Raw genomic sequence first — 27,359 nt, forward strand, 5'->3', positions numbered from 1 at the left:
CATTTTCAGATTTTGTGACGTGCTATTTTTAATATACTCCTTATTTCACAAAATAAATTTTTAAATAAATTAGTTCAAAGTAATTGCATACATATTATGTTTATTAGTTTGATAAAATTAATTAGTAACGTACATATCAATTAGTTCAAAGTAGAATTATGTGTTTCGTTCTCTCTCACAATTTTATTAGAAGAGGTAGTTAAAATTTTACACTTGTGAATGCAGTGTGCAAGTAATAAACGCAAATTCCATCTATACCCCTCCTTTTAAAAAGACCTTCAAACGGTTTTTCTAAAAATTACAACAATTTCGTAAATAAAGAAAGTGGAAAGTGGAGAGATTGGATTCTCCAGATAGATCGATTGCATCTAAATTCTGCACGCACATCGATCTGTATGTTCAAAAATAACATGTTAATTTATAATAATTTAATTTACATCTAATTTCGACTTATATGTCTGATTGGTCTCCATAATATATTTTTTAACCAACGTTATTTTCTATTAATCTAAAATATAAACAAATATAGTAATATAACCCAAATTAGTTTACTTTGTTATTGAAAAAACGGTTGCTTTCAACTGGCATGCGGTCAGTATATCTGCACATCTTACTTCAGATATTTTAATCAAAGAGTTGGCTAATTAACTTTTAAAAAAGATCAAATTTAATCCCTGATCAAATCTAAGACTAACAACTTTGACCGGAACCACCTTTTAGACAGTCCCTAGCTATTTTCATGTCTGCAAGCCGTTCTCCATGAAAGAGATACATTACTGCGACCACTGGATATATATGTATATGTTTTTTTTATACAGCTGAGCAACATTAATTACAGAGAATTTTTTTCTTTTAAAAAAGGAAAAAAAAATTGTGCACTATGAGATCCCAATTAATGTCCCATGTAACACACAAGGTACCATGTTCCTATTTTAAACTTTAAGATGTTCCAAGCAACAGCTAAATTTGGAACTGTGTGAGAGAATGCCGCAGCATATCTAGCAGGTCTCACAGGAACTTGTGTCTCTGCCTTGCCTTCCATGCTCTGGTCATCTAGCGGGTCTTCGTACAATTAGACAAAACCCGTGCAGGATTTCTACATGTGCGCAGAGGCCCACAGAACCATGTCTTCGGCATTTTTGGGAGAAGTGGATGGACGAGATGCTCTGCATGATTCACCAATCACTTGGTAAAAGAAGGATTGTATATGCGTGATTGTCAGTCAGTCAAAAGATTCATTTCTGCTCCTGTAATTCTTTTCAATTTGCGTGTTAATTATCAGTTAACGTTCACCGTCTTAAATTAATATTCATTTGTGATGAAAAAAGTAAGAAGGAAATAACTATTAAAATTATCAGAGGGATGTACCGATGTAGCAACCAAAACTAACTTTTGCAAAAATTGGGATAACAATAGAAGCATTTCTTAGCTCCAAGAGGCTCCTACAAACTGTGCATTCAAATATACACAATGGTTATTTCATAGAAAAGGGTTTCAGAATGACCAGAAATATTACTAGTTCTGGGTGTCACTTATTTAAGAATGGGATATTACTGCAGAAACACTACAGTTTTATCAGTATCTGACTATAGACTTGTGTATCAGTGAAACTATCCCCAAAGCAAAGAATAATTTAACTCTAAATGATTCAGTCAACAATTGCTAATGCTTACTTTTGAACAGTCGAAGTTTGACTTGCAGTTTGCCCTGGTTTGACTTTAAGAGAGAAATAGATATCATATGAAAATCAAAATCTGTACTTCTGTAGACTAATGCAATGTAACAAGTACAACCGACCTGAGCCATTACCTAAACCTGCAGATTGTTCTTCATATGTGTTGGCCTGCATTAATAATTTATCAGATCATCAGAAATCGAAGCTTAGTGGTACCGTAATCAGTACATTACAGAAACATTTTCATACAGGACCAACTTGTGAGTTCTTTCTAGCTAGTAGGTTCCTTGGTACTCAAACAAATTTTTGACTCGGGCATTTCATGGAATGGCTCGTGTGCCATTGCAAATAAACCAGTACCATACCACAAACCAATATCAACTGATGCAACAAAACAGGTTTTGTACTGGCCTTTAATCTCCGGGACATACATTGCCCTCTTTTTCTCTCTCTCTCTCTCTCTCTACTCCCTTTCTCACTAGAATGAACTGAACAAGTCTGAATTCGCAGGAGCTTATAACTTGCTCAGCACGCTAGATAAAATAAAAACATTAAGAAGCAACTCAAGGCCTCAATCATCAACCCAATGTTCTATGGTAAAAAGTGTTGGAATTGAGGAACTCTACAATCCCATTAACAGTAACATCTTTGCCGAATATGGTTAACATACGATATCTGAGCTTCCTCAAAATATAGAAACATTGGATGTTAAAGATATAAGTATAGAAACCCTGCCTGAATCTCTATGGAACATCTCATCACTTCGTAATGTTTATGTGAAACCTAGCCCCCAAATTAAAGGCGTACCACTCTCTCGAACATATCTATTTCAACTACAGATCCTGAAAACAGTTGTTGTTCTTGAGTCATAGCTAGGAAAGATTCAGAACTTCCTCATCCACCTTAGGTTGGCACTTTCAAATAGAGACAATCTAGACTGAAAATCTATTTCTAACCTATTAAATCGCATGGATAAACTCATCTTGATGGCAATTATGAGCAACATTATAGCATTAGAGTTTGTTGATACAAGGGCCTTTTCAACATTTTCCCTCTAATTTAATTGACTTGACTGTCTCAATATTTGGAAAGACACTTGTATCAACAGACTATCTGGACATTCCCATTTCATCCCTTATTAAAAATTAAAAATGCACTTTCATGTATGCACTATGCAAGAAAGGAGAAATTGAGAGGGCAAAGGCATTTGCTTCTCTCTCAATTTCTCCTTCCTTGAATAGTGCATCCATGATGGTACTGTAGGTCACAGCATTGGGCATGTGGCCTTAGAAATCATGTGGTGTAGCAACTCCTTTGCCCTCTCAATTTACCCTTTCTTGCATAGTGCACCCAGAGTGGTATAGGCCACGGCATTAGGTTGAAGCTCTTTATAAACCATGTAGTTCTGGAGTTCCTCTGCCTTCTCAATTTGTCCCATCTTACACAACCCCTTCATAAGAGTGGTATAGGAGAAGAGATCAGGTGTGCAGCCCAGCTTAGGCATTTTGTCGAGCACCGTAGCTGCAGCTTCAGGGATCCTATTATTCTTACAAAGATCCTTCAATAACGGATTGAAGACATCAGGATCAGCACCCGGTCCGACTCTGGTACAACAGTTGATCAAGATGCTATATGTGTAGATATCGGGTGAGATCTGTCTAGATTGGGTCAATCGGTTAGAGAGGGGAAAAAAATAGTAGCGTAATGGTTAGTTAAGTTGTTCATGCAAATCAGGGCAGTGAAGAGAAGGTTGAAGAAATAGATGGTCGGCGCTAGGCCCTGGTTTGCATGAACAATTTAACCAACCATTAGGCTCAGGCAAGTGCTTCTTAGATAGTCATGGTGCCCAACTTACTGCAATCTCTTAAGACCAATTCAAACCGGCGGGTCGCCATGGCACGGGATTGGCTTTGAAGAGGAGAATTGAAAATAGACGGTAGAGAAAGGGAAGGAGAAGAATGGGAGGAATTCTGAGAGCAGGATATATACTGGATACTGGGATCTGATGGAGTTCTCGCCTCAGCGTAAAACGGTCAAAGTCTTCAGTCATCAGTAAAAAGGTTGTATTTACTCCCATTATTTGGGCTTGGGCCATATATTTGTCATCCCATTGGAAATTCTATTGGGCTCTTTCCTTTCTCAAAAATAGGCCCATGTTCAATTTGTTTATGGTGACGGGTGACAGTGGTGAGTGATACAAATATTCGCCATTAGTAGAATTCAAGAAAAAATTCGGACATCATTCGTTTCCTTGGCGCTGTTTCGGCACCGCATAAATGCATAATGATGCTTCTTTGAAGGGGAATACAGATTAGGAATAGTACCATGGTATAAAAATATTATTTAATTAATCATGTTTTATAAAATATGCGTGATAGTTTTGTCATTTCACATTTTAAGATGAGGGAATTTTAAAACAAAAACAAAAAAATTCGCTCTACATAGAACTAATAAATGTTTATACTGGTGTGGTGAGTGATACATTCCGATATTATTTAGATGTTCTTCTTCATAATTGAACATGCTTCTCTTTTCGTGTCACTACATTAAGCCTGCGGTTATTTTATACTTTATCTAATTAAAAATATTTTCTACAATTTCATGCAAAATATAAAATTATTATATTTTTGTGTAGTGTACTATGTATATTTTTCCATGGCTTTTATACTTTGTTGTAGTGAGTACGATATATCAGATTTTTGTTTTACTTTACTTTTTTACAATACATATTTTTTCATATTTTGTTGTAGTGAGTACGATATATATATGTGTTTGCAATTACATTGGCTTGATTTTTGTACTTTTCTATAAGAATACATGAATAAAATAAGGTCCCCTTTTATCAAACACAGGCTTCATAAATTATGTTTGGACCAGAAGAGTCCCCTGTTTTCCATTAGCTACGTAAAATTTTCAAGCTAGTAGATGTTGTAAAAAAATTTAACAGTGGATTTGACAGCCCGACAGGGATTGATCAGTATGTGACAATGTGGGCCCTAAAGAGAGGATTGTCATTTCTCGGACTTTTTATATGTAGCATTAGAAAAAATAAATTTGAAACTATAACATAAATTTCACCAGTTCCAACTATGAGATGAGATTTGGTGGAAAGTATGTTATAAGTACAAATGCTGATTGGAACTCAATTTATACACTCACTCAAAGCTACATCTCAGCTCAAAACTGTGGTCCGGCAAAACTACATCTCAGCAAGCCAGGTTCGAATTCTAGGAGTATTTGGTACAGATCAGGCTTAATTAATTGACAGTACCTGGGATCCTCTATAAAACTGGCTGCTCCTTCCAGTTTCAAGTACCTTGTACACAAACTTGTGTTCAAGCTGCATGTGTGGAAAACAAGGCTACTATGTATCAAGCTAAGAAATTAATGCATATTAGATCTGCAATTGAATCAATCACTTTGTACATCAAACAGGCTTTGCTTAGATGTTTGAGACAGTTGATGGCCATGTATACATCACTTTGTTGATACAGTTGAAGGCAATGTTGAGACGATTTTGATGGGGTAAAAGTGAAAGCCGGTACATGACTTTGCTTAGATGGTAGACAATAACTAAACCAAACAGGCTCAAGGGAATTGCAGTACTTGAAATAATAATCAGGCATTATGGGTCCAGAGAATGACTGCTAAATGTTTCCTTCAATCAACACTCTGCCAAAATAACAGAAGCTCAAACTGCTCTAAGCCATGGCATGAGATGATGCACCGCAGGCACATACTGGCACCACATGCTAGGGTCTTAACAGGGAATGGTACTCTCTGTTCAGCTTTCTTGCAGCCATGGCATGCCAACACGATGTGTACACGCCCAAGGAATGTCTCATGGGGAAGGTCCTGTGGAATCTCCATTGGCAAAACCAGGTATTTTTCTCACTAAAATGTCATATCAATAGTTATCTGAAAGAAACTCACCAAATACTGCACTGTCTCAGTGCTCTACTGGTTAATCCAAGGGATAATGTTTTCATATCAAAATCTCTTCATGTTGTGGTGCTGAATTTATCTGTAGACTTGAAACCCTTTAACCCGCTATGCAGATTCCAATACAGGAGTCGGTTCAAATGAATGTAATTCTAGTGTTTGTCACGTAAAGTATCGACTGTGCAGCAGTTGTGCCACCTTGTGTACCAGCTCAGTTTCAACTTTCAAGATTGGGACTGGAACTAAAGCAGGGTTGGAATTGTTGATGGGTTGTGGGTTTGTTATATAAATTATTACTAGAATCGCTCTGTATAGAACATGCAGCTGCTGTGAAATTTTGTATATTTTCAATTGGCAATGTTATAAACTTTAGGAAGATGAATTGGCGCATTTCAACTTACAGAAATAGCACATTGCATTCACCCAATATGATTGTATAATATGTTCAATAATAGACTCAGTTTGCTCATAATGCACAAACAAAAACTTTAGAAACAAGTATAATTCAATCCAAACATCATATCAACACTAAAAATCATCCAAAATAATTTAAAAAAATATATATATTTAGACATATTCTAATTTTATAATATTTGGACTTGATCTCATACAGGGAAAAGAGAGTACTTGTACTCTAATTGTTACCAGTTTGCAGGGGCAAAATGGTAATTTGGTTTCAACTGACCTAGCAAGTCAGATCTAGCATAACAGCACCAATACAAGTTCAACGAAACCCCCAAGAGGAAATAGAAAGAACATGAACAAGCAAATTAGATTTTTAGCATTGTAAAGGAAATGCAACCTTGTAATAAGGTTGCAAAGGAAAGCAAAAAGAACCAGATAAAAGAAAAAAATTAGCAAACAGTATGTAAAAAAATAGTTCACTTAATAGTTCAACCTTATCCATCAACCCTTTCTTCCATAGACCATCATTTACAGTATTACAAGTAACTATGTTCAGTAAAAAAAAACCAAAAACATATGGTTTAGTAATTCATCTGCCTTTCTTGCGAAGTGCATTCATGAAATTATTATATATCACAATGTTCGGTAATATCCCCTTTGAAACCATCTCCCTCAGCAACTTCTTTGCCTTTTCGAATTTGTCCATCTTGCAAAACCCATCTATAAGAGTGCTATAACTAACAACATTAGGTTGCAGACTTCCAGAAATCATGTGATGTAGCAGTTCCTCTGCCTTTTCTGGTTCTCCTTCCTTGCATAGTGCATCCATGAACGTATTGTAAGTCACAACATCGGGCATGTAGCCTTTAGAAATCATGTGATTCAGCACGTCCTTTGCCTTTTCAATTTCTCCTTCCTTGCATAGTGCATCCATGAGAGCAGTGTAAGTCATGACATCGGGCTCATGCCCTTTGTAAACCATGTGCTGCAGCATTTTCATTGCCTTGTCTATCAGCCCTTTCTTGCAAAGCCCATCTATGAGAGTGGTATAGGTCACAATATCAGGTTCAAGCCCTTTAGAAGCCATGCGACACAGGAGTTCCTCTGCCTTCCCAATTTCTCCTTGCTTGTACAGTGCATCCATGAGAGCATTGTAAGTCACAACATTCGGTTCCAGGCCTTTGGAAATCATGCACTGCAGCATCTGTGTTGCCTTGTCTAGAAGCCCATGCTTGCATAGCCCATCTATGAGAGTGGTATAGGTCACGACATCAGGTTGAAGCTCTTTAGAAACCATGTAATCCAAGAGTTCCTCTGCCTTGCCAATTTGTCCAATCTTACAAAGCCCATTCATAAGAGTGCTATAGGAGAAGAGATCAGGTGCGCAGCCCAGCTTAGGCATTTTTTCGAGCACTATAACTGCAGCTTCACAGATCCTATCATCCTTACAAAGACCCTTCAGTAATGGATTGAAGACCCCAGGATTAGCCCCTGGTCCCACCTTAAGAGCCTGTCCAAGTAAAACAAAAGCTAATCTGATCCGATCCACTCGCATACAGCAGTTGATCAAGATGTTATACGTGTAGACATCAGGTGATGTCTGCTTGGTTTGGGCCAACTGGTTAAAGAGGGAAAATATAGTCGGGTAATGGTTGGTTAAATTGTTCATGCGAACCAGCGTTGTGAAGAGATGGTTGAAGGGATAGATGGTCGGGGCCGGGTCTCTGGTGGCCAGCAGCCGGTCAAACAAGTGACATGCTTCAGTGACAGTAAGGGCGCCTGATCTACAACGCTCTCTTACAAATGATTCTAATTGGCGGCTCCCCATTGCCAAAGATTACTCAGTCAGTAGTACCAGAAAAAGATTTTTGGACTCTTAATTTTGCTGATTTTGATAACTTGTAATCAAGATATGAAAGGAAAAATGAATCCAAGCTAATCCGAAGCAACTTTCAGCACCTATCAACGAATACATAGCAAATATTGTGCAAGAAATTAGCTATTTTCAAAATACTTTGATAAGCTGAAATTAAAATTTGAAAAACGATAGTACTAGCTGACATTGTAATGGTTTTCAAGTTCAATGGAAATCGGTGGACTAAAATGGGGTCGAGAGCATCCACAGTGAGAGAGACGAGGTGAGAATTTGAGACCATACCTGAACGGAGAGGAGGGTTCTCAAGGAGCTCGGCTTCAATCAAGTTGGTAGGTAAATTGTGTTTGCTTCTGTGCAACCTTCTATTCTTCTTCTATTCTTCAATCCGAGGTGAGGGAAAATAGATCGAGGTTTGTCGCTCTTTGAAAACTTTGGAGAGGTAACTCAAATTTTGTTTTTGGATCCTGACCGTCCGATCTGCTTTGGCACGAATATTAAAATCCCCTGCTTTCCTAGTGAAGGTCGGATTGATCCAGATTCTAATCGGACGGATCGGATCCAAATCCAAAATTGAGTTACTTCAGAAAATCCGGACACCATTTGAGTATTCTTAGTTATTTTTTATTTTACTCAACACTTGCGTATTTACAGATCTCAAAACATATTTGCTAATAATATGAAAGTATAATAATGATCATACATGTCACTTTTGTATGAATGCGTATCCTGTGCATTAACTCAAGGGAATATTTTAAGTTAATGAATGTCAACCGTTCGATTTTAAACGAAGTCATTTCTACTTCTATCTATAACATAGGGATCTTTTAATATTTGTGCGGATCTAATTTGCATCAATCTTAAAATAGATTGGATAATCGAGATGCATTGATTCCCTTTTTGAGTTGATACAGAGAATACGAATTCCTTTTGTACTATCATCGTACGCATCTTGATAGTTTTAATTATATGTTCTAAACAAAATTAGAAAATATTAAAAATAGCTAGTCGAATATTAAATATATATATATATTAAAAGCAATATGTTCAATATTTTAAAAATACACAGCCATTGATTATATTTTTCATAACTATATATTAAAAACAAGTAATGTATTATTAAAGCTAGTTACCTATGTGGCCGAAATTTTTAAAACTATCCTCAATCAAAAAATAATAAACTAAAAGACACATTTGTGTGAATTTCAAATTTTAAAAACTTCCTTTGTAGACAACATTTTGTTAGATGGAAACGAAAAAAAAAGGGTTTTTCATATTTCTTTTTAAATGTCACATTACATTACTATTCTGGTTTTTAAACAGCTATTTTTATTTTGGTAATAAACTAACATTTGTTTAAAAATGAATATCAAATTATAACTTTCTGGTCGATCTCAAAATTTACAGATTCACTTGTCAGTAATACATAGACACTAACAAAACTTTATATGCCTTACAATCTACACATTCATAAACAAGCAGAGGCTATGGCATTGCTAAATGTATCGTAATACATTGAACATGAGGGTACCGCTCAACCAATAACACACACACACTGATATGCTTGGATTGCAAGATCCTTGTCAATGTGGTTTTGCGAAACAATTACACACAACTTCCATCGTGGCAAGCAACAGAGGTAGTGGCACAGGGGGGGACTACTATACCAGTCACTGACAGAAAATGTAACCTAGCATCATGCCAGTAGGAGAATGCTGACTCAACCACACATTCTGGCAAATTGATCGCGTACCACAAACTCATCTTGTACCTGCACAGTACCAGAAAACATCGCAGAGAAGGCAAACCTGCTATCTGGAATCAATCGGGTTTTCTTCAGGAGCTCTTACCAGCAATAGGAGCCAAGAAAAGAGACCTGCTACTCTTAAATCAATGTACTGTTAGGTTTTTTCTTCTTAGTAATGCTTGTAGGTTTTTCTTTATTTTTTTCTTTGCAACCTTGTTTTCTATTAAGCTTTCTTAATTCTTAGTTCTTTAGAATTGTAATTTGAATTTTTATATTAATGCATGCCTACGTGTTTAAAATAAATAAAAAATAAAAAACATAGAAATAGACACTAGGAAAATTTTGTGTACCACTTTTTCAATTCATAAACATATAAATATGCTAATGTAAACATCATAGCTTAAAATTCAGCTTTATAATGTATTGTAAATAAACTTAACAAGAAAAAAGATAGTTTCCAATTATAATTTATTGTTAACCAATTAAGTTTGAAACAACCAAACTAGTATATAGTGCTACAGGCATTATAAAGTTTCTTGTGAGTTCATGCTTTTCCATTGAGCAAAAACCTACCTAAATTTTTTATGATCTAGGATGGATGTATAGTTTTTCATTTATATTAGAAACAAATATATTTTACAGAGAACTCCAAGAAAAGCTACAATAAAGTAAAATTGTGGCTGGTTTATGAAATAAAAAAAATAGCAAGACAAATCAAAGAAGACCAATATAGTGTGATTACATCCCTTGATACATTACATCTATAAATTCCTACGCAAAAGAAAACTAGTGATATATGCTGGAGCAAACATAACAAATCCCCACTGCAAGCACTCCTCTATTCATTCGCAACTCTGTGTCAAGGTTGGGACAGTGGAACTAGAGCAGGGTTGAATTGTTCATGGGTTGTGGGTTTGTTATTGGAAGAACCATTATTCAATTTACAGCTGGTTCCATTAGAAAACTAAAGTTAGTGCTTAGTGATCTAATGTGTAGAAAATGCCAAAAATCTGAAAAGCAGTTTGTAGGGGCAGAATGGTAGTTTGGTTTCAACTTAATTATTAAAAAGTTTGGGAACCTTGGCAATTATGCTTTGTACTAATTATATTATTCACAAATCGTTGATATGCAAGTGTGCATCCAATGGTTTAAATCACGCCAACTCACTTATTACTCGTTTCACCAATTCACCTTACAGAAATGGCACTTTGCATTTCACCAATTCACTTATAAGCCTTAGGAAGATGATTAGCGCATTTCACCAATTACAGAAATGGCACTTTGCATTCACCCAATATGATTGTATAATATGTTTAATAAATAGGCTCAGTTTGTACATTCATAACGAACAGACAAAACCTTTAGAAACAAGTATGTTTCAATCAGACCATCATTTCTACGTAAAAGACAAAAGCATCCAAAATATTTTTTTTACTTTAAATGTGTACAAATATTCTAATTTTATAATATTTGGACTTGATCTCATACAGGGAAAAGAGAGTACTTGTACTCTAATTGTTACCAGTCTGCAGGGGCAAAATGGTAATTTGGATTAAAGTGCCTTAGTAAGTCTGATCTAGCATTACAACACCAATACAAGTTCTACGAAACCCGAAGAGGAAATAGAAAGAACATGAACAAGCAAATTAGATTTTTAGCATTGTAAATGAAATGCAACCTTGTAATAAGGTGGCAAAGGAAATAAAACAGAATCAGATAAAAGGAAAAAATTAGTTCAAAACTAATTGAGCAAAATTAAATCTTTTGTAACATGTTTAGTTCAAAACCCGAACTTTGTTTTCCAGTATCAATAAAATCAAATAAGGACATGATCCTTATGTTTTTCTCAAAAAACCGCCATGAGAGAAAGGTAAAAGGAACTTGTGGTTCCCTTGGGGGAAAATTGTACTAAAAGTCTAGAACACCAGGCAAATACATATAATCTCTCCAAATCCTCTGTCGTGGAATAACTATAAAGAATATAAAAAGGGAAAATGTCAACAACATTATCAGGAAGTGAAGACACCATCATATTTTTGTTTCAAATTGGAACATTAAGTACAAAATCCAGGGGCGACTCAGTAAATTCTCGCCTCTTTTTTTTTTAATCTGAAGCGTCCGAGCAACATAAAGTACAGAGGATTTAAAAATAATTGTGCACTGTGAGATCCCAATGTCTTGACAATGTCCTATTGTTTGAGTATAAAATATTAACAAATGATACTATACACGTATCAAATTGAAAGATAAAAAGTTGCAAATATAGTTATATAGAGAAGTAATCATAATGGTGCAAGAAAGAGCTTAGGCTCAAGAGTTGAACTTGAAACAAATTTTAAATGAATATAGAGAATTAATCTCTGCTGATGAAAAGAAGCCATCACAAATCATCACATAGCTATGTTTTTTTTATATGAAGCAACAACAAAATTTTAATCAAGGTACCATGTTCCTATTTTAAACTTTCAGATGTTCCAAGCAACAGCCAAATTTGGAACTGTGTGAGAGAATGCCACAACATATCTAGCGGGTCTCACGTCCTCTGCCTTGCCTTCCATGCTTTGGTCTAGCAGATATTTGTACAATAAGAAAAAAATCATGCAGGATTTCTACATGTGCCCGGAGGCCCACAGAAGCATGTTTTTATCATTTTCGGGGGATGAAGCGGATGGCTGAGATGATCTGCATAATTAACTAATCACTTAGTAAAGAACGCTTCATAAAAAATGTTTATATTTGCATGATTGTCCGACAGTCAGCTTTTGACTAGAAAATTTATCTGTGCTCCTAAAATTCTCATGAATTTGAGAATTAATTATCAGTTAACGTCTCAATCATAGTTTAATATTTATTTGTAATGGACAAAGGTAACAAAGGAAATAGCCACCTCAATTAATAGAGGGGGAGGTATTGAGGTAGCGACCAGCACTAACTTTTGAGAAAGTTAGGATAATGATAGGACCTCTTAGCTCGAAGGGGCTTCTACAAACTGCGCATTCAATAGACACAATGGTTATTACATAGAAAAGGCTTTTAGAATTATCCGATATATTGCTAATTCTGAGCATCACTTATTTAAGAATGGAATATTACAGAAAAAAATAACAGAACTTTATCAGTATCTGACTACTAACCCATGTATTTAGTGTAAATTTCCCAAAAGCAAACAATAATTTAACTCTGACTGATTTAGTGAACAATTGCTAATGCTTACTTTTTAACAGTAAGTTTGACTTGCAATTTGCCCTGGTTTGACTTGAAGAGAGAAATAGTTGCTTGTGGGAATCAAAATTTGTAGACTGACCATGCAAATGCTTCAAGGCCCACAGTGACAATTCAAATTGGATAGCCAACAATTCCACTCCCAGGGAGTGGCGTAGCCAAGATTTTTGTCAGAAGTAGGCAAAAATCTTTACGGACTTGGTACCATAGAAGAAAAAATCCGAATCGAAATTGGTCACTTGACCATGGAACCAGAATCAGGTGAATTATTCTGAATCGTTTAGATCGGATCGAAAAATCGGTTTTCTTTTTGGCAGAAGCTTGTTATGTAATAATTTTTTTGAAAAAATTGATAAATAAAATACTTTAATCCCTATAAAAAATATATAGAAGGAAAATGAGGGAATAAAAAAAGAAAATGAAAAGAAAGAAGAAAATAGAGAAAACAATTCAAAAAGCAAGAATAATGGAGGTGACCATTTATACATAAAATGGAACCTCCAGGTTATATGCTTCTTTTCTGACTGTGCTCCCTTTGCTATGGTTGAGATTTCCAAAGCCATGCGATGCAGGAGTTATTCTGCCATGTCAATTTCTCTTTGTTTGCACAGTGCAACCGAGAGCATTGTAAGTTACAACATTTGGTTCAAGGCCTTTGGAAATCATGCACTGCACCATCTGCTTTGCCTTGTCTAGCAGCCCTTTCTTGCAAAGTCCATCTATGAGAGTGTTATAGGTCACGACATTAGGTTGAAGCCCTTTAGAAACCATGTAATCCAGGAGTTCCTCTGCCTTCTCAATTTCTCCTTTCTTGCATAGCATATCCATGACAGCACTGTAAGTCACAACATCTGGTTCAAGGCCTTTGGAAATCATGCACTGCACCATCTGCTTTGCCTTGTCTAGCAGCCCTTTCTTGCAAAGGCCATCCATGAGAGTGTTATAGGTCACGACATCAGGTCGATGTCCTTTAGAAACCATGATATCAAGGAGTTCCTCTGCCTTCTCAATTTCTCCTTTCTTGCATAGCATATTCATGAGAGCATTGAAAGTCACAACATCTGGTTCAAGGCCTTTGGAAATCATGCACTGCACCATCTGGTTTGCCTTGTCCAGTAGCCCTTTCTTGCACAGCCCATCAATGAGAATGTTATAGCTCACAATATCAGGTTGAACTCCTTTAGAAACCATGAAATCGAGGAGTTTTTCTGCATTTTCAATTTCTCCTTTCTTGCATAGCATATCCATGAGAGCATTATAAGTCACAATATTCGGTTCAAGGCCTTTGGAAATCATGCACTGCAGCATCTGTGTTGCCTTGTCTAGCAGCCCTTGCTTGCATAGCCCATCTATGAGAGTGCTATAGGTCACGACATTAGGTCGAAGTCCTTTAGAAACCATGAAATCTAGGAGTTCCTCTGCTTGCTCAATTGCTCCATTCTTGCACAGTGCATCCATGAGAAGACTGTAAGTTACAACATTCGGTTCAAGGCCTTCGGAAATCATGCACTGCACCATCTGCTTTGCCTTGTCTAGCAGCCCTTTCTTGCAAAGCCCATCTATGAGAGTGGTATAGGTCACGACATTAGGTTGAAGCTCTATAGAAACCATGTAATCCAGGAGTTCCTTTGCCTTGTCAATTTGTCCCATCTTACAAAGCCCATTAATAAGAGTATTATAGGAGAAGAGATCAGGTGCGCAGCCCAACATAGGCATTTTATCGAGCACTATGGCTGCAGCTTCATGGATCCTATTATGTTTACAAAGACCCTTTAGTAATGGATTGAAGACATCCGAACAAACCCCCGGTCCAACCTTAAGAAATTGTCCAAGTAAAACAAAAGCTAATCCGACCCGATCCACTCGGGTACAGCAGTTTATCAGGATGCCATACGTGCAGACGTCGGGTGAGATATGTTTATTTTTGGTCAATCGGTTAAAGAGAGAAAATATAGTCGGGTAATTGTTATTTAAATTGTTCATGCGGACCAGCGCTGTGAAGAGATGGTTGAAGGGATAGATGGATGGCGTCGGGCTGCTGGTGGCCAGAAGGCGGTCAAATAGGCAACGTGCTTCAGGGACAGTAAGGGTGCCCGATCTACAACGCTCTCTTACAAACGATTCTAATTGGCGGGTCCCCATTGCCCAGGATTACTCAGTCAGTAGTACGGAAAATGCTTTTGGACTCTTGATTTGTGTTGATTTTGATTAACTTATAATCAAGATATGAAAGCAAAAAACGAATACCAAGGAAATCCGAGGGAACGATCACCTATCAACGAGTGCAAGAAATTAGCTATTTGGAAATACTTTGATAAGCTGAAACTAAAAATTGAAAACGAACTCTTAGTTGGACTAAAATGGGGTCGAGAGCATCCACAGGGAGAGAAAGGGGGTGAGAATCTGGGACCAGTGTGTTCTCAAGGAGCTCGGTTTGGATCAAGTTGGTAGGTAAATTGTCTTTGCTTCTGTGCAACCTTTCGATTTTTCAATCCGAGGTGAAGGAAAATAGATCGAGGTTTTTGATCTAGGGTTTTGAGTGCTATCCTATCTTCTTTCACTGGAAGGAGAGTAAATTTCGAGCTCAGTCTAAGAAATGGTTCAATTCTCAATCTCTGAGATATCTGATATTTTGTGTGACTTTTTGGAAAATCTGAACCGTTCAAATACGTTGTGCACGAATATCGAAGCTCAAATAATACTGGGCCCCCGAGCTACCCCCGAATAGACACAGGACATGTCGGTCAACTCAGAGGATACGCACTCGAAATGGTTCGAGTAAAGTGCATCTTAAATAGATCATATTGCTCAGACCCGGAAACAAATCTACTGTTATTTCGATCCTAACCGTTGACATTCATTGAGATTCGCGTGTGGAAACGTTACTTAGTTGAGATCTGTGTATTAAAAGATTTGAATGGCTGGGATCGAAATAACAGCAGATTTATTTCCTCTCAGACACAAATATGAAAGGCCTGTGGATTCAACTTAAGATTAGATTGCCCGAATTCTGATCGGTTTGATCGAATCCAAACTCAAAATTTTAGTTAGTTGAGGGGATTCAGACTCCATTTGAATATCTACTTCTATTTCTATATACAAATATTCAGTCATTTTAAACTGTAAGTTAATTTCTTCTAACATATAATTATTCAAAAAAAATGATTAATTGTTTGTGTTTTCAACATTAACCTAATTATTTTAAAAAAAATATATTGTCATTATGAATACTTGGCTATATTTTTAATATTTTTTATTTTTCCTAACACAGTAACACTTGCATATTTACAAGAATAATTATATGAAACCCCCCACTCTCATCCCCCATTTTCCTCGCACTCTCTCTCTCTTCCTTAACTGTCATATATCCCCTCACTAATTTCGCTAAAAGTTTTCTTTTATCTCCGTATTAAATTAGACTGTCATTTAATACCAATCTCCCGCATTAATTATGCCTTCTTCTAATTGTAACACTTTATCAATTATTTATATTTTAATAAAAGTAATTACAATTTAGTATTTGAATTTTGAGGACAAAATTCTTTTTGAAGGAGGGAAGAATGTAACGCCATGTAAATCAAAATATTAAATTAAGGTACAACATAAATAGTGTATATAGTTATTTATTCTTCTATGTCATTTTTCTTCTTTCAATTATTTAATTTAATAATTTAACAAATCATCCAACTTAAACTATCATGACAAGAAACAAATAATTTTGATATAAATCTATGAAATTATATAGCCCATGTGAATATCATTGTTAAAAATTATAAAAAGCCAAGTATAACCCAATTATATATATCGGCCAAGAGTTGCATTCTGTCAAAAGTTAGGACTCTAATTTAAAGTAGATAACTTCCCCGAAATAGCACCTCTCCCATTATAAAATAATTGTCGGCAGAATTAAAACCTATTTAGCAGGTCTCTCTCTCCGTAAGAAAAAGAAAAGATATCTCTATATAATTTATTCCCTTTTTCCTTCATAACTGCCATAGGAAACCAAGCCGGCTTGTTCAAAGTAAGGTATTTCAATTTTTATATTCAATTAGGGCTTAGTATGTAGATTAGATAAATTTTTGTATATAGTTAGTCGATAATGATTTCTGAAGATTTGATAGTTTCTGAAAGGTTATTTGTTAATAAGATTTCTTATATTTATTTAATTGATCAAGTCTCTAGATCATGCAATCGGTAGAAATTAGGAATGGTTTTGATTTTCAGAAATATATAGAATTTTATATTATTAAAATGAAAATAAAATTTATATTTCGTATAGTTGTGTTTTATTTATTTTTAATTCCTTCGGAATAAGCCAAAGAAAGAATACTTTTCTTTAGAAGTTTCAATCTTTCTGGTTATTTAGGTGACTGTATAATGACGAATAGATTGATTGATGAATTGATCTCCTGTAACAATACTATTTTCGTACTATCTCCCTATATATATAGATCTTCTTCATGCAAATATTGAATTGATTATTTAATTGGATTCATAATGTAAAGTTTGATAAGGAATATTATTATTCAATTACTTTGATTAAATTACATTTACAACATCGGGGTTTGATAATGGATATGACTTACTGATTATAATTATGCTATTAACATCAGTTGGTTTGAGTTGCCAAAAGTCTATAAGTACGTCCGTGACTTTATTAAATAGTAAATGTTCACCTGTTTAGATGAGAAGCATATATAAATAATAATCAGAAATCATGTTTCGTGATCTAGATTCAAGTGTCAAAGTAGGAAGAGACGTAGAGACAACAGTGAACTGCCACACGACAACAGGTACGGGTTTTCTGGACCTTGTCAAATTGTTACTTACCGTTTTGTTTGCATTTATTTATTCATGAATTATACATGTTGAATCGAATGATCCCTTTGACTTTGTTTAGAGAATATTAGGATAGGATTATTCGTTTGATCAACGGACTCATAGGATGTGTTGTGTTGAGTATGACTTTTGTGCGATTAATGAGACAAATATGGAATGTAATGGATAAGTTAAAGGAAAGGGGCCAATAAGCGTTGAACGCGTGTTGAAATGTATACATTGGGTCTAGTGTCCGACTGGACCCCTCGTTAACGTGGCGTTGGTTGGACTTCCCGTCACGGGTCAATATCTTGCGGTAGTTCGAGTCCCCGTTGAGTGAGACAGTTGAACTAGTGGTGGTTCGAGTCCCCCTAGTGAGACGCCAATATCTGGGGTGGTTCGAGTCCCCTTGGTGAGGCAAAGAAGATCTAGCGGTGGTTCGAGTCCCTGTCTAGTGGCACAGCCAAGATCTAGTGGGGTTTGAGTCCCCCTGGTGAGGCAGTTAAAAACTTGAAAGATAACTTAAGAAGTGTGTGTGTGTGTGTGTGTGTGTGCCCGCATGTGTGTGTTTTAAATATTCATTAGTAAGATCGCATGCAAGGGTATAATTTTAATATCTTGTTTGTGTTAATAAGTGAATTTGACAAATTTCGGGACTGGAACTAAATCCCGTACTGAGAGACTGTTCGATCTCTCACCCGTTCCACTTTTATGTGGGTTCCAGGAAATCATGAGGCCGATATGGAGCACGAATAGGAGGGATACGGATCAGGAAGGCAACGAGCAAATGACTCAATTACCTTTTTATTTTCTTTTTAGTTAAACTTTATTTCTCTCTTTGAAAGTGGATACATTGACTGACATGACAATTATCGGTTTGTTTGCCATGTTTGTCTTGATCTCATGTTGAATGTGTGTTATATACTCAAATTAATTGTAGTGTTGGAAGACTTATTTGACTTTTAAATGTTGTATGAGTATTTATTATTGATAATGTATATGATGTGCACACGCCTTACGTGTAAATACGTGGCGGGTTGTCTCGGGGTGTGACACTAATAACAATTCCCGCGTTAATTATTTCTTTAAAAACAATCTCCGCATTAATTATACTGTTATCTAATAACAATCCCCATTAATAAATGCTTATATGTTAATTGATGTTCAAAAAAATATTTATCATTATTTCTGAGAAGTATTTACCCTTGTAACATAGAGTATTTATCCATGTAACATAGAGTATTTATCATTATGTCTGAGAGTATTTATCACTGATGTTTTACTGTAAGTTGTAATTATATCTGAGAAGTATTTATCTATGTAATACAAAGTATTTATCCATGTAACATAAAGTATTTATCATTACGCATGAGAGTATTTATCATTGATGTTTTACTGAAAGTTGCAAGTATGCATGAGAAGTATTTATCTATGTAACATAAAGTATTTATCCATATAATGTAAAGTATTTACCCATGTAACATAAAACATTTATCATTATGTCTTAGAGTATTTATCATTGGGTGAGAGGATTGTTTATTTAATGGTCTCCAGTTGTGCGGGGACGATTCAAAAAAAAAAAAATTTTGTGCGGGGACAATGGATTGATTTATTATTTCATAAATAGATATCATTGTATAGGTATTAATACCTGACAAATTCAAGTTAAATACTTTGATGCTTCAAGTTAAATACTAACAGTTTTTTAAACGCTCATTAATGATTGAGCAGCCCCTCCATGTTTAATGGTCCCCAGTTGTACGGGGACGATTCAAAAAAAAAAAGAAATTTTGTGCGGGGACAATTAATGGATTGATTTATTCTTTCATAAATAGAGATCATTACAGAGGGTTTAATACCTGACAAATTCAAGATAAATACTTTGATGCTTCAAGTTAAATACCCGCAGTTTTTTAAATGCTCATTAATGATTGAGTGGTCCCCCCATATTTTTTTTGGCAGTATCTGCAGGAATAAATGCGGGGTGGAGGCTGCGGGGATTGTTATCAGCGTCCTATTTATAAATCTCCGAACTTATTTGGTAATAATATGGAAGTATAATGATGATTATCCATGTGACTTCGAACATGTCTTGATAGTTATGTTCTAAACAAAATTAGAAAATATTTAAAAGAGCTAGTCAAATCTAGAAAAATATATATATATATATATTAAAAGCAATCCGTTCAATATTTCTAAAAAGTAAAAACACAGCCACTAAACATATTTTCATGAGGACGGTTCAAATGCCTTCATTTTTTGTGCCTCCATCATGCCTCTATTTTTAAGAACTTAATAACTCAAAATTTAAATTATAAATGTAAAAATAAAACCGTTACATGTGATATATGTTATTTTATTTATATGCTCATAAAATATTATCACATTTCAATTTTGTTTTTATGTGAATTTTCTTTTCTTTTTTGAAAAAAAGGCACTATCGCCCATCCATTAAAAAGAAAGAGTTTACAACTAGGACTGAGTTAAAAAAAAAAACCCGCTACCCAGTAAAAACCCGATACTAAACTCAAAAAGAGCAGTATCAATGTTTCAGCTACTTTATCTTATATCCTCATAAAAAACAAAAGAACACTAACAAACATGCCAGCAACAAAGAAAACATGGTAACATCCCATGATTATTACAGAAGCAAAGAAACATAGGAAGTAGCAATAACTTTTGAATGGATATTGTCATGGCAATAGAGAAAGCCCATCAAACAGCTTAATTGGCAAGCAACAGTGGTGCCATTGGAGAGATGTCCTCACTGTGCAACTCAAGAAAATGTTGAGGCAGGGGAGACATGCTTTGAATGGGAATCATGTCCATATCTTTCGGAAGCCAGAGATGGATCTGCACCTTTCTTTGTTTTGCCCCTGTCCAATAGTTCAATAAAGATCAAATTAGTAAAATATTTTTATGTGAATTAATAAGTTGAAAAATCAACGTCTAGAAATTATCCACATTAGTATATTTTTTTATAATCTCTTGATGACAATCAAAACAAATTTGAAATGTCGTAATATTTCACATGTGCATAGATAAAATGATGTAAATCATATCCAACGGTTTTATTTTGACTTTTAAGTTCTTAAATTTTTAGTTATTAAAGTTTTTAAAAAAATGAAGACATGATGGAGACACAAAAAATGAAGGCATTTGAACCCTCCTCTATTTTCATAACTATATATTAAAAACAACTAATGTATTATTAAAACTAGACTTGGACAATTGGTTGAAAAAATTAGACTTTGCACTCATCTTCTTTTGTCATTATTGGAGATATATGCAATAATAACCCTTAGTATTTTAATAAGATCCTTCTTTATTGAGATATTAAAAATTTCCTGTGCAGACTACATTTTGATAGATGAAAATGAAAAAAATAATTATTCATCCTTTCTTTTTAAATGTTTCATTACATTTATTATTCTGGTTTTAAACAACTATTTATTTTGGTAACATTCGTTCAAATATCAAATATTAAATTATAACTTACCAGTTTGTAACGTCCAGTGAATGTTATAGTTTTTTAAGATTTTGAATTTCGTTAGAATCATTTACTTTTATCAATATTTTTTTTTTGAAAACCTTTGCAGAAGCTGCGCAGTCGTGAGGGAAATCAAACTCTCGACCTTTGGGTACAACAACTCTAAAGTTTTTTCCTAGCCAATTGTGCTACCTCACATTTCTCTATTTTTTATTTTTCTATTAATAAAAAATCGGGTATTTGAGGACATGACCCTTATCCTTATTTAAGCATGATATTTTTGTTTAGAATTGAACAATCACAAAATCAAAGGTACAAATAGATCATATTCTATTTTTCTTTTCATTTTGAATCTTCGTTCTACGCTATTGGATTTTTTTTATTGAATATCACACACATGCAATGACACAACTATTCCAATCAGGTTCAGCAAGAATGAAATAGACAAAATTCCATTCGGTTGGAACATTTTTTTTTTTCTAACATATCATATTTATAGAATAATAATTCATCCCCTCCCCCATGAAATTTAACTACCATTTGGTTGGAATAAAAATGTGTCTAATTGTTGAATCAATTAACTGGTCACAGAGAAATCGAACTAGTTGGTACAAAAAATTAACAGGTATAGATGAAAAACCTAAACAGAACAACAAGTGAAATCAAAAGCAAAGAATTCAAAAACAAATATGCAACTATAATTACACATACGTCAAAGTTTGAAACAACACTGCTTGGAAAAACTCATGATGCTAAACATTAATATCCTTAATCCCATGCTACATTGATACCATCCGAAAACTTTGCTTCACAAATAAAACTATCATTTGCAACCTAAAACTACCACCAAGTGGGTTTATTTTATTTTTTTTAGCATTACAAATCCCTTTTTGTTCTTAAACAAATGTGCACTGCACGCATAGCATCCACCTGCAAACTTAACAAGTCTGGTCTAGGATAATGCCACCAATACAAGTTCAATGAAACCCCAGCAGGAAATAGAAAAGAGCATGAACAACCAATATAGACTTTATTCAATGTCAAGGAGATGCAACCTTGTAACAAGGTGACAACGGAAAGCAAACAGGACCAGATAAAAGAAAAAAAAATTAGCAAAATACAAGGTCCGTACATTGCAGTCAGAAAGTGTGAGGAAATTTCTCAATTGAGATGGATGCAAATAGTTAATAGTAGTTGATCAGCACATTTCACCTTACAGAAATGGCACATTGCAGTCACCCAAATGATCATATAATATGTTCAGTATTATTAGACTCAGTAACAAACAGAAATTTTAGAAACAAGTATGATTCAATCCGAACACCATATTTACACTAAAAAGCAACCATAATATTTCTGGCTTTAAATGTGTACAAATATTCTAATTTATAATATTTGGAATTGATCTCATCCAACATAAGGCTCAAGTTCTAACAGCCTCCAAGCACAGTATTGGAAAAGCTGCAGCGAAAACAGTACCTACAGTCAAATTGCTATAAGCAGGGGCATAAAGGTAATTTGGTTTCAAATAAGGTTCCAACACTAACATCAAATTCGCTAATCATGTAACTTTGTTGATATCATCATCAATTTCAGCATTTGAACTCATTTCCCAAGTTTTCCAATTAAACCTTATTCAAACTCATTTCCCACGTTCAGCACAGATCTAGTACAATAGCACCAATACAAGTTCAACAGAACCCCACAAGGAAATAAAAAGGGTAATGAACAAGCAAATTAGATTTTATGCATTGCAAAGGAAATGCAACCTTGTAATAAGGTGACAATGAGAAAGCAAAAAGAACCAGATAAAATTATTTTTTTAGCAAAGCAGTATGAACAATATTTCAGTCAATAGAGCAACTAACCAGCTCACTTAAAAGTACAAATAGTTCATTTAATAGTTCAACCTGATTGGGTGCTTGAATCATCCGTCTCACCTATTATCTGGTCCATGAGATGTCTCGCATCATCAACTCTCCCCATATCTAAAAGCACTTCTAATATTGGAGAGTAGGCAGCTAAATCGGGTTTCACCCCTCCTTGCTTCATTCTTATCAGAATGCACATAGCATCCTTAACTTTTCTGTTCTTGGCATATTCCTTAATCAAGGAAGTATAAGTTAAATAATCTGGTGCTACATTATTTAACAGCATACTATCCAGGATATTGATCACATCATTAATAGTGCCATCATTTGCATAGCCAAGAAGTAAAACTTGATATGAAACAACACCCGGCTTTAAACCTCTCCTAACCATTAAATCAAACAGATTTTGAGCTTCCTTTTTTTGACCTTGTTTGAACAAAGAATTCATCATGCATATATAAGTAACCTCATCGGGCAAAAAGCCTCGATCAAGCATTTCTTTGAAAACTCTAATTGTGTCCTTCCAAAAGCCTAGCTTAGAATACGCATCTATAACACTGGTATATGTTACAAGATTAGGCGTCACACCTTTAGCAAGCATGACATTTAACATCTTTTCAACCTTATCCATCAACCCTTTCTTGCATAGACCATCAATTATTGTAGTAAAAGTAACTATATTTGGTAAATAACTCTCAGAAAACATATAGTTGAGTAATTCCTCTGCGTTTTCAGTTTCCCCCTTCTTGCAAAGTGCATCCATGACAATATTGCATGTCACAGTGTTCGGTAATATCCCCTTTGATACCATCTCACTCAGCAACTTCTTGGCCTTTTCTAATTTGTCCATCTTGCAAAACCCATCTATAAGAGTGCTATAACTAACAACATTAGGTTGCAGACCTCCAGAAATCATGTGATGTAGTAATTCCTCTGCCAATTCAGGTTGTCCTTCCTTGCATAGTGCATCCATGAACGTATTGTAAGTCACAACATTGGGCATGTAGACTTTGGCAATCATCTGATGCAGCACGTCCTTTGCTTTGTTAATTTCTCCATTCTTGCATAGTGCATCCATGAGAGCAGTATAAGTCATGACATCGGGCTCATGCCCTTCAGAAACGATGTGCTGCAGCATGTTCACTGCCTTGTCTATCATCCCTTTCTTGCACAGCCCATCTATGAGAGTGGTATAGGTCACAATATTAGGATTAATCCCTTTAGAAACCATGCGATCAAGGAGTTCGTCTGCCTTCTCAATTTCTTCTCTCTTGCATAGCACATCCATGATAGCATTGTAAGTTACAACATCCGGTTGAAGGCCTTTGGAAACCATACACTGCAGCATCAGCCTTGCCTTGTCAACTTGCCCTTTCTTACAAAGCCCATCTATGAGAGTGGTATAGGTCACAACATCAGGTTGAAGTCCTGTGGAAGCCATGTAATCCAGGAGTTCCTTGGCCTTGTCAATTTCTCCTTTCTTGCACAGCCCGTCTGTGAGAGTGTTATAGGTCACAGCATTAGGTTGAAGCCCTTTAGAAACCATGTAATCCAAAAGTTCCTCTGCCTTGTCAATTTGTCCCATCTTACACAACCCATTCATGAGAGTGTTATAGGAGAAGAGATCAGGTGTGCAGCCCAACTTAGGCATTTTATCGAGCACTATGGCTGCAGCCTCATGGATCATATTATCCTTACAAAGACCCTTTAGTAATGGATTGAACACCCGTGCGTCAGCACCCGGTCCGACCTTAAGAAAACGTCCGAGTAAAACAAAAGCTAATCCGACCCGATTCACTCGGGTACAACAGTTGATCAAGATGCTATACGTGCAGGCATCAGGTGAGATATGTTTAGCTTGGGTCAATTGGTTAAAGAGGGAAAATATAGTGGGGTAATAGTTGGTTAAGTTCTTCGTGCGAACCAGCACCGTGAAGAGATGGTTGAAAGGATAGATGGACGGCACCGGGTTGCTGGTGGCCAGAAGCTGGTCAAACAGGCGATGTACTTCAGGGACAGTAAGGGTGCCCGATCTACAGCGCTCTCTTACAACCGATTCTAATTGGCGGGTCCCCATTGCCTTGGATTTCTTAATAGTACCGAAAATGCTTTTGGACACTTAATTGAGCTAATTCCCGCAAGCCTAGGGCTAGGGCACAGGTGCAAATGTGAGCTAATTTGTGCTGACTTTGATTAACTTGTAATCAAGATATGAAAGGAAGGAAACAAATACCAAGCTAATCCCAAGCAACCTTCAGCACCTATCAAGGAATACATAGCAAATATTGTGCAAGAAATTAGCTATTTTGAAAAAACTTTGATAACCTGTAATTAAAATGTGAACAAATGAAGTCTTAGTTGAACCGTTAGTCTAAAACCGAACTCTTAATTCCACAGGTAGAGAGAGAGAGAGGTGATAATCTGGGACCATACCATACCTGACGGAGTGGTGTGTTCCCACGGAGCTCGATTTCGAACAAATTTGTAAATTGTGTTGGCTTCTGTGCGACCTTCGAATCTTCAGTCCGAGGTGAGGGAAAGAACTCAAGAAGACTGAGGTTGGCCCCTCTTCGATCCAGGGTTTTAAGTGTTTTCACCCCTACTATTTTCTTTGGAGGTTTGAGAACTCGAGGTCAGCTCAGTCCAACCACAAATGGGTCGAGCCGTCGAGCAAACACCAAAGTGTATGTTAATAGAATTCATATTGCCTAAGGTACCTCAAATTATGAGTTTGGATTCGGACATATTAAAGATATCCGTGCATTCCACTTAGATTAGATCGGATGGTGGATCAGATCCAAACTCAAAATTTGAGTTACTCTAGGGGATCCGGACTTCATCTCAATATGACAATATCTACTTCAAGAGTTCTAGTTCTATACAGTGTTGTAAAATACGGTTTTATTCATGTATGCAAAAGATCGCTGCATGTATATGCAGTATGCGGCTGTATATGTAGATTTGTATGCAGAAGTACATATTCGGTTTTACTATGTTTTGTTACAGAAATATAAATAAAATAAAACTAATTTATATCTAAAGACTTATTTAGTCTATAAGTCTGTGCTCTTTATTATAGTATAAAAGTTATAGATTCTAATTTCTTTCAATGCAAAATAATTTTTAGATTTTTTTCAAATCCGCATGGATCGTATATATAAATGTATATTCAAAACTGTATGAACTTGACTGTATGATATTTTGTATGTCGAAGACCACTACATAAGCATATGCGGATCATGCAGCCTCATTTTACAACACTGGTTCTATACACAAATACTCGATCATTTTTAACTCAAGTTCATTGCTTTTAATATATAATATTTCAAAGCTTGACTCTTGCATAGAGAGGAAGTTTATTAAAGAAAATAATTTATCGTGTATTTTTAACACTACCTAATTATTTAAAAAAATATTGTTATTATAAATACTTTCACTATTTTTTTAATATCCATGTGACTTCCGTTATATTTTTTTAACATTACCTAATTATTTAAAAAATATTGTTATTATAAATACTTTCACTATTTTTTTAATATCTTGCTTACATTTGCATATTTATAAATTTCAAAACTTGTTTGGTAATTACATGGATCCATGTGACTTCCGTTATTTCGTACAATCATCAGATGCGTCTTGATATATCAAGGTTCTAAATAGCTTTTATCGCGTCATAGCGGAAAGTCTACAAAAAAGCTATAACGAATAGCGACGCTATAGCGAAAGCTATGCTACATAGCGTTTTTTGTTTTTATAAAAATTATATCATATATTTGTACTAAATATCAACATTATCTAAGTCTCATAGAACAATAAATAACATCAAATTGATTAAAAAAAATTATAATATTCATATTGAACCAATACAAAGTTTAAATTGTGACTCAAAATATCCATAGTAATACTAATATCGTAAACTGTCGATCTTTTTCTATTCAAAATATATTCAGCATCATGACATAATCTATCTTTTTTCTATTTAAAATTTTTAAAATAACCTAGACACCATGGCATAATTAATTATCTTAATCTAATCAAAATATTTAAACTACCATATAGTAAGTATCATTTTGTTACTTCAAGAAATATCTTAATATATTAAATCTGAGCCTTTATTTAAAGCCCATATAAATTGAAAAAAAAAAACTCATGTTGCATAGCGCGATGTAGCTTCCTTATTTGATTTTGTTTAATGGATCTCTCATTTAATAATTAATAGTTTAATATAAAGCTTAGTATGTCAATTGTAAAAAAAAACTCACAGTTAAAATCCAATCTGAGCCTTTATTTAAAGCTCATATAAATTGAAAAGAAGA

At 35.1% G+C, this 27,359-nt stretch overlaps 2 protein-coding genes across 4 annotated transcripts; both read right to left on the bottom strand.

Moving 5' to 3' along the window:
- Positions 1–1,445: 1,445 nt before the first annotated feature.
- On the bottom strand, positions 1,446–25,676 carry LOC144554475 (uncharacterized). Of its 3 annotated transcripts, XM_078302791.1 has the most exons (3): positions 25,482–25,676; positions 23,113–25,304; positions 1,446–1,843 (listed from the first exon to the last, which is right to left on the bottom strand). In XM_078302791.1, exons 2-3 carry the CDS (start codon positions 25,118–25,120, stop codon positions 1,830–1,832), a joined length of 2,022 nt encoding a protein of 673 aa, XP_078158917.1. In that variant the 5' UTR covers positions 25,121–25,304; positions 25,482–25,676; the 3' UTR covers positions 1,446–1,829. The 3 variants fall into 3 exon arrangements, with proteins under 3 accessions (XP_078158917.1, XP_078158915.1, XP_078158916.1); XM_078302789.1 differs by lacking the exon at positions 1,446–1,843 and having other exon boundaries at positions 22,898–25,304; XM_078302790.1 differs by lacking the exon at positions 1,446–1,843 and having other exon boundaries at positions 22,898–25,304; positions 25,477–25,676.
- Positions 6,536–15,452, bottom strand: LOC144554415 (uncharacterized). Its single transcript, XM_078302736.1, has 3 exons — positions 13,457–15,452; positions 9,586–9,666; positions 6,536–7,842 (listed from the first exon to the last, which is right to left on the bottom strand). Exons 1-3 carry the CDS (start codon positions 15,004–15,006, stop codon positions 6,612–6,614), a joined length of 2,862 nt encoding a protein of 953 aa, XP_078158862.1. The 5' UTR covers positions 15,007–15,452; the 3' UTR covers positions 6,536–6,611.
- Positions 25,677–27,359: the final 1,683 nt, after the last annotated feature.

This window comes from Carex rostrata, chromosome 5, assembly GCF_964058835.1.
Source record: "Carex rostrata chromosome 5, lpCarRost1.2, whole genome shotgun sequence".
Lineage (NCBI taxonomy): Eukaryota > Viridiplantae > Streptophyta > Magnoliopsida > Poales > Cyperaceae > Carex > Carex rostrata.

Excerpts from the sequence above, each read along its gene's own strand:
- LOC144554415 (XM_078302736.1), bottom strand. The coding sequence starts at position 15,006 with ATGGGGACCCGCCAATTAGAATCGTTTGTAAGAGAGCGTTGTAGATCG. Across the intron at positions 9,667-13,456 it reads ACTGTGCAAACAAAGAGAAA|GTACAAGATGAGTTTGTGGT; the intron begins TTGACATGGCAG and ends GGTACTGTGCAG. Across the intron at positions 7,843-9,585 it reads TCCTACTGGCATGATGCTAG|CCGCCAATTAGAATCATTTG; the intron begins GTTACATTTTCT and ends GGCAATGGGGAG.
- LOC144554475 (XM_078302789.1), bottom strand. The coding sequence starts at position 25,120 with ATGGGGACCCGCCAATTAGAATCGGTTGTAAGAGAGCGCTGTAGATCG.